This window comes from Mercenaria mercenaria, chromosome 7, assembly GCF_021730395.1.
Source record: "Mercenaria mercenaria strain notata chromosome 7, MADL_Memer_1, whole genome shotgun sequence".
Taxonomy (NCBI): Eukaryota; Metazoa; Mollusca; class Bivalvia; order Venerida; family Veneridae; genus Mercenaria; species Mercenaria mercenaria.
The window spans coordinates 12607258-12615927 of NC_069367.1; the positions used below are offsets into that span (position 1 = coordinate 12607258).

Below are 8670 nucleotides of genomic sequence, written 5' to 3' on the forward strand. Positions count from 1 at the left end.
GTCTAGACGTTCAGGTCTCTTAAAACTTTTGAAAGCTAGCCAAAGATAAATTACCAGCAATCTCAGATATTCGTTTTTTAGCATTAAAAACATAAATGTAGCTGATGACTTCTGGATAATTTGGCACACAGGGAAGGCAGGATTTTCCAGTAACTGTAGATTATATTCTTTTCATAAAGGTTATTTTTTTCGAATATTTGTGGTAGGAGCAATACGCGAATTCAAAATAAACGTGAGCTTTAATTTATTAACGTTATTAAATATCCAGTGGCCATCTTTCACTTAAATATTTTATCTTTAGATAATTTAGTCCAAATGTATAATATTTAACTTTACTAAATAAAATATAAATTAAGTTTACATATAGGGCTACATCATGTTATGAAAAAAAAACAGCCGTTTTGTTTATGTTTATGTGAAAGTACATATTTACACTATGTTTATCTATACATGTATAGTATACAGTGTGCACTATTTAAACCATATGCGCTTTACTGTTGATACACATAAACTTGTTAATTTTATATTAACATATCTTTTTAAGAAGTCATTGTTCATGTTATAAATACGAAAATTGGATCTAATAAACCTTTTATAATCGCGGATAGAGCAAAACTCATGTTCAAAACTTTCGTGAACGTTACTTTTTTTCCAGATGTTCGCGGATACAGCAACACGTGAATTCAAAACTCTCGTGAACGTTACTTTTTTCCAGATGTTCGCGGATACAGCAACGCGTGAATTCAAAACTCTCGTGAACGTTACTTTTTTCCAGATGTTCGCGGATACAGCAACGCGTGAATTCAAAACTCTCGTGAACGTTAAGAAGCGTTCTCGCTAAAAAACAACACTAAAACTATTCAATACACACCTAATATTATGTCTGTTTCTTAATGAATTGAGGAATAAAATTGATGCAAAAAGCATCAACTCTACAGTACTGTTAAGATATTAACAACACGAATCTGTTTTCTAAAGATAAACCAGATGGGATTTTATGATAACTCGTTCTCCTATCATATGATAGTCACGGAGCTGTTTTTTTCTGACAAATATATAGCGGTGAAGAGTTCTCTAGCAATTTTCTGTGAAAGACGGATCAAATGCATCTGAAGACATCAAATTGTTTATTTGGAGTTTACATTTTATAGAATGTTACATTAAATGAAATACTTTCAGCAAAATTTGCAACCATTGTTACTGATACCAACAGATTCAACAATAAGTGGAAAAATGAGGATTTATATTGTTTCTTATTTATTTCTGATTACGAATTCAGCTTTTGGTTTCACTCTAGAGCAAGTTATGGAGAGAGTAGATTATATTGAAGACAGAGTTAATAAAGAGAGCAAATTCAGAAGAGATGGCTTTAAGACGCTCATAAATGAAATAGGTTCCTTGAAAACAATGCTTCAACAAGTATTGGAGAATAAAATTGAAGTCAAAGATACTGAGACTGTCCAGGACACTAAAAATACTCGTTCAGATCTAGAGCAAAAATTTCTGTTGTTGACAAATGCCTTTATGAAAGAAAAAATATTGAACAAGCGGTTTCGGCGAGAAATTCCAGAATTACAAAGACAAGTTCAGGATTTGAAATCAAGATCTGACCAAATTTTCAAAGGTGTCGAAGAGACACTAAGTGGAATAGAATTTATTAAAAACCAGAACAGAGAAAGACAAGAAACTTTTATTATGCTTGAAGATGAAATACCTAAAATAAAAGGATATTCATTAAACTTGCTTGAACAATTTGAAAATACAGAAATTACTGAAGCAGAAAATTTTAGCAAAATAAAAAATGACACAAAAGAGATAAAGAAAAACATAGAACACCTCAAAGACAACCAAGAACTGTGTTTGGAAAATATAAACATTAATAACAATTTGACAAAGAGACCGGAAGAACTTGTCAGTGGAAAGGTGTTTGTCAGTAAAGAGAACGATTCAGTAACAACCGATCACCATGAGAGGGAGTGCAACTGCTCGGTTTCATCATGTCCAGTAAATAGCACACCTTCTCCCGATGACCCGATGGCCTCTTACAAGTCTTGTTTGGAATTGTATGACAGCGGGTTTAAATCTAACGCTATATATAAAATAGAAATTGAAAAGGAAAGAAACATTTCTGTCTATTGTGACATGACTACTGACGGTGGAGGGTGGACAGTATTTCAACGACGCCAAGATGGCTCTGTCGACTTTTTCCGATACTGGAATGAATATGAAACTGGATTTGGCAACTTGACAGGTGAATTTTGGCTCGGGAACAAATTTTTGAATCTACTAACTGATAATGATGAACCACATGAACTGAGAATCGATTTAGAAGATCATGACGGCAATCGTGCCTATGCCAAATACAGCAGTTTCAAGGTTGGATCAAGGAAAACAAACTACAAACTGGAAGTGAGTGGTTACACAGGAAATGCTGGTGACTCGCTAGCAGAATCTGATTCATCTTATGGCCCCCATGATCAAATGGAATTCACCACCAGAGATGCAGATAATGACAAAGCATCTTCTAATTGTGCTTCGTTATGGGAAGGGGCATGGTGGTTCAAAGCTTGTTATGACTCGCATTTAAACGGGCTCTATCAGGACCAGTCAAAATGCAAGTCCGAATGGGACTGCATTATCTGGAATACATGGAAGGGTTCATATTACGCCCTAAAATTCACTGAAATGAAATTTAGATGAGATAGTGCCAGAGGTACTCTGAAAAACTAAACAATGAGTTTCTTTAATTTTATAAAGAAAATGTACATCTCAAAATATTTCGTTATATTGATATTTATCCACAGAAAAAACCTTTATTAAATAGTTATGATATTATGACTGCCTATGGTCAATACAAGATATTATTGCCTTTGAATCAGCAGGTCGAATTTTTAGGATACAGTGACCTGAGGGTAAGAAAGATTCCGATTTATATCTGGAAAATGCTTTAGCATACATTAGTCAAACTTCACAAGATGATTGTGCTTGATCCCCTCTACAGGGACCTCTGAGGCCGAGGTCTTAAAAGGCAAGGAATGCTTGATAATAAGTTAATTTAATATGAAAGCCATTCTCAAGCCTGGAGGCAGCCATTTAAGTGTGTTTATGACGTTATTTACACACTGCTGAATTCTTTATTTAGCAAATAACCTTTCAAAAAAATTAAATTGATATGCTACTTGAAGGTAAGATGTAAAACAGGGTAATTTCTTTCATTATAGCTGGAAAAAGTAGAGAAATTATTTTACAGAAATAAGTAAATACAGTTCAAATATGTATTTCAAAATTAAATAAATCCGCCATTTTGTTTTTGTTGCCCTGGAAACAAAATGGCCGTCATTTTGATCAAATCCTCATAACTTTCTCATTTTTAAGCCGATTTTGAAAATTCTTTCACTTCTTTAAATCATTTAAGAAATCCTAGCAGATGGAATTAACATAAGAACAACATTGCCTTTCTCTTTAAAGCTGCTGACTTCAAATCACTTGCCGCACACCAATGTGTGTTTGAAACCTAGCTTAGGTGTGAAATTATTCATGGTTCCAGCTGATTTACAGACGGTCGATGGTACTACCCCTGTGCGTGACGGCTTATGTCTGAAATGATGCATGGGGTCTTCCCTACCATAAAAAGCAGAAAAAGTCGCTTTGTGACCTAAATTGTGCCGGTATGAGTTAAACAAAAAAGACGACCCCTATAGCTTTAGGGATCAAAAGGTCAAAGGGAAATGTCAAAATGACCGTGAGACTAAAACTGATTCTGATCAACTACTGAAGAATATGTATGTTTAAGGGCTTTAAATTCCATAAACACATAACCAAGGGTCATTAAACTAAAGGGTAAGGTAACAGAACACTTACAACTAACAATTATATATTCAGGTAAACCCGTTACGCCATCATAGGCGCATGTGTTTTGCAAACAGCTAGCTCTCGTTCTGTATAAATGTGCCTTCTTTGACTACCAAGATTGTTCAAATTATTTCAATTTGTCCAAAAATGGCCACTAGATCTTAAAATAGAAATTGACTTGAAACGCCATCCTCCCCTTCCCATTTATCACCGATTCTGACGTAAATTCGCGAAATGTTCTTTAAATGGTTCTCTACTAGAATTAACCATGTCATATCGATCCGTTTACAAATGGCTATAGTTTTATCCGTATGGGTGGGTCTATGGTAAAGCAGAAATCATTAACATTCGATTAATATAATAATTATGATAAACTTGAATTACGCAAAAAATAGAGCATAGTCTAATCACAGATGAGTAATGTGAGTGTAGAACACCCCCTACCCCCGATACCTGCCCACCCCCTCTCTGTTAACTTTGACCGCTGTGGTCAACACCCCCACTACTTTGATAATTAAAAAACTATAGAAATAATAGAAATGAAAAAAATCAATTTTAAGATAATAATTATCTATTTGAATGCGGAATGAATTGATCCCCATAAGGGTATAATTAGATAATGCTTAGTACTGTTAATACACATAAAAAGTTAATTTCATGTTTACATACACTATGTAAAAATTGTTCATGTTTTAAAATAGGAAATTTGAATCTAATAAACCTTTTATAATCGCGAACAGAGTCAAACTCGTGATCGTTTTGATCACACACATGTGTCTGTTTCTTATTAAACTGAGGGATAAAATTGAATCAAAAAGCATCAACTCTACAGTACTGTTAAGATGTTAACAACACAGATCTGTTTTCTAAAGATAAACAAGATTAGATTTTATGATAACTCATACTCCTATAATATGATAGACACGTAGCTGTTTTTCTGAGAAATATATAGTGATGTTCTCTAACAATTTTCTAAGAAAGAGATATCAAATGCTCCTGAAGACATCAAATTGTATATTTGGAATTTACATCTTACAGAAATGTTATATTTCATATTAAATAATTTCAGCAAAGTTTACAACCATTGTTATTGATACCAATAGATTCAACAGTAAGTGGAAAAATGAGGATTTATATTGTTTCTTATTTATTCCTGATTACGAATTCAGCTTTTGGGTTCACTCTAGAGCAAGTTATGGAGAGAGTAGATTATATTGAAGACAGACTAAATAAAGAGAGCAAATTCAGAAGAGATGGCTTTAAGACGCTCATAAATGAAATAGGTTCCTTGAAAACAATGCTTCAACAAGCATTAGAGAATAAAGTTGAAGTCAAAGATACTGAGACTGTCCAGGACACTAAAACTACTCATTCAGAGCTAGAGGAAAAATTTCTGTTGTTGACAAATGCCTTTATGAAAGAGAAAATATTGAACAAGCGGTTCCGGCGAGAAATTCCAGAATTACAAAGACAAGTTCAGGATTTGAAAACCAAACCTGACCAAATTCTCACAGGTGTTGAATTCATAAAAACCCTGAACACAGAAAGACAAGAAACTTTTATTATGCTTGAAGATGAAATACCTAAACTAAAAGGATATTCATTAAACTTGCTTGAACAATTTGAACAAACAGAATTTACTGAAGCAGAAAATTTTGACAAAATAAAGAATGACACAGAAGAGATAAAGAAAAACATAGAAGATTTGAAACATACTGAAGAACAGTGTTTGGAAAATATAAACATTAATAACAATTTGACAAAGAGACTGGTGGAACAACTTGTCAATGGAAAGAAGTTTGTCAGTAAAGAGAACGATTCAATAACAAAGGATTACCATGAGAGGGAGTGCAACTGCTCAGTTTCATCATGTCCGGTAAATAGGACACCTTCTCCCAATGATCCAAAGACTTCTTACAAGTCTTGCTTGGAATTATATGAAAGCGGATTTAAGTCTAACGCTAAATACAGTATAGAAGTTGAAAAGAAAAGATACATTTCTGTATATTGTGACATGACTACTGATGGTGGAGGGTGGACAGTATTTCAACGACGCCAAGATGGCTCTGTCGACTTTGTCCGAGATTGGAATGAATATGAAACTGGATTTGGCAACATGACGGGCGAATTTTGGCTCGGGAACAAATATTTGAATCTACTAACTGATAATGATGCACCACATGAACTGAGAATCGATCTAGAAGATCATGACGGCAACCGTGCCTATGCCAAATACAGCAGTTTCAAGGTTGGATCGAAGAGAACAAACTACAAACTATACGTGAGTGGTTACACAGGAAATGCTGGTGACTCGCTAGCAGATTCTAATCTATCTTTTGGCTCCCATGATCAAATGGAATTCACCACCACTGATGCAGATAACGACGAATACACATCTGGAAACTGTGCTGCAAACTGGGATGGTGGATGGTGGTTCAATAATTGTTTTCATTCGCATTTAAATGGACTCTATCAGGACCAGTCAAAATGCAAGGCCAGCTGGAAGTGCATTGTCTGGAATACATGGAAAGGTTCACAAACATCCATGAAATTCACTGAAATGAAGTTTAGATAAGATTGATTGACTAACTTCAACATCTTTAAATGGAGATTGTACACCCTAGAATATTTTATTTAGATAATTTTTGTCTTTGCAGACAATCATGTTGTCATTACACATGCCATGGAGGTAGTATATCTATACTACTTCCATGCACAAACCAAACTGATTTCCTTATTTGTGTGTTTAAAATGTTTAGTTGTGACTCATATACTTTTTGTCAGACAGATATGAAGTTCATTCTAAAATTTGTATTCAGTGTTTATATACACATACTGAACATAATGCATTTTTGCATCGTATCCATGTATTGTACAAAATCAAAGTTTCATCAAGAAACGTGGAAGTTCCACAAACATTAGGTTTTCAGCCTTTGCATCATGCCATATAATGTTGATTATACAAATCTGACTGCATCCAATCACCCTATTCAGAAGCTAAGGTACAACAAGCGTAGATATTGAAGGTCTGTCATGAAACGGAATATACCGAGGTTTAAGATTACGGTTCACACAGTGCAGGTCCCTAGAAAATGTACTAACACACCCTCCTTATATAAGTTACGTTACTCCATGCTATATACCAAGTTTGCTGATACAGTCATGCCAAATTGATTAGTTGTCCATCTGAGTTTTACCGCTGGCTTGAACAGTTTTTGTGCATGTAAATGGTAATGTTGTGCACGCAAAATGTCTGTGAAATTATTTTGAAATAAAGCCAGTTTTCTGACAAGAATATTTTAAAAGTTTCTACTAGATAAATACAGGTGAGCAATGTACGTATGTGTGTTGGTGTAAGTGTCGGCGAGGTCTGGTAAGAGGCTGGGACAATTATGACATAAGATACTAAGAGACAACATCAAACAAGATTTTAAAAGTTTCTACTAGATACATACAGGCCAGTTATGTACGTATGTGTTCGGGAGGTTGGGTAAGAGGCTGGGGGGGGGAATTATGACATAAGATACTAAGAGACAACATCCAACAAGAAGATTTTAAGTTTCCACAACGTAGGTATACATACAGCGAAAGTGACGACACTCCTGGCGGCCATGCTTTTTGAAGAAACAGAATAAATTCGTACAATCTTCCTAAAGGGTAACTCAAGAAACATTTGTGTTATTTAAGAAATAATAAGTTCCCAAACGTGGTTTATCGTAGCCTGAGTGATATATTATTTCGCATAAGAACAAAAAACTCGGGTTATTCTACGATAAATCACACTTGGAAACTTATTATTTCGATTCTAACACGACATACAAGTATCAATAGTGTTAAAAAAAATGGTAACTACTTTTTACGACCGTGCTACGCACCTGAATCGGATGACGTCACTGCACGCGAGTGGTTTATTGCAGAATAACTCGAGATTTTGCTCTACATGTATGTAGGTTATTTGCTGGTCGTATATCATGCAAGGAGGCCTATATGCATACAGGGAAAAAAAAGAGTCAACGCTCCCAACGCCATTTTTTTTTACCAATCAGTATAATTTCAACAATCTTGGTAGAGGGTCACATAAGGACCGTTATGTTAAATTATTTAAATATTGGTCCAGACGTTTCATACAAGAAGATTTTTAAATTTTCAACTATATACATATAGGGGAAAGTGACAACGCCCCCTAGCGGCCATGTTTTGGTAAGAATCGGAATAACTGAACAACTGAACTGCTTGGTAGTGAGCTACACAAGGACCATTTGTATGAAATTATTTTATTATTCTGACTAGTGTCTTGGATGTTGTTTAAAAAAAATTCTAGGCTTATCTCTAGCAGCCCCTTGAAGACGCCTAATACCTCAATTTGAACAAATTTTGGAGAGTATGTTACAGTGATGCTTCATACCATTTTGATGAACATCCATCTGGCGGTTAATGAAATGTAATTGTTTAAAGATTTTTTATTATTAGCTCTGGAAACCTCTTAAAAGGTCAAAGGTGAATAATTTGAGCACATTCATGCCAGGATGCTACTGACCAAGTTTGGTGTAATTCTGACCAGTAGTTTCAAAGGAGATGCACAAGTATAAATACTGATGCCGGACCATCCACCTATACCATTAGCTCAACCTGAACCAAGTTGAGGCAAGCTAAAACCTTGATGGCTTGAACAACAATAACTCGACCAAACTTTGCTGATCACTCGGAGTTCGAGTTAACAAGGTTCGACTGTATGTGCAATACTTAAATTGGTGTATAAACAATAAATTTCAAAGAAAATTTACAATATGAGCCTTACATAGTACTTAAAACAATGTG

The 8670-nt window shown here is 34.8% G+C and overlaps 2 protein-coding genes across 2 annotated transcripts; both read left to right on the forward strand.

Annotated features, from left to right (window-relative positions):
• The first annotated feature begins 1004 nt into the window (after positions 1-1004).
• On the forward strand, positions 1005-2835 carry LOC123554909 (fibroleukin-like). The gene has a single exon (XM_045345333.2). It carries the CDS (start codon positions 1165-1167, stop codon positions 2698-2700), a length of 1536 nt encoding a protein of 511 aa, XP_045201268.2. The 5' UTR covers positions 1005-1164; the 3' UTR covers positions 2701-2835.
• Positions 2836-4975: 2140 nt separating this feature from the next.
• LOC123554908 (fibrinogen-like protein A) lies at positions 4976-7147 on the forward strand. The gene has a single exon (XM_045345332.2). It carries the CDS (start codon positions 4976-4978, stop codon positions 6425-6427), a length of 1452 nt encoding a protein of 483 aa, XP_045201267.2. The 3' UTR covers positions 6428-7147.
• The last annotated feature ends 1523 nt before the right edge of the window (positions 7148-8670 follow it).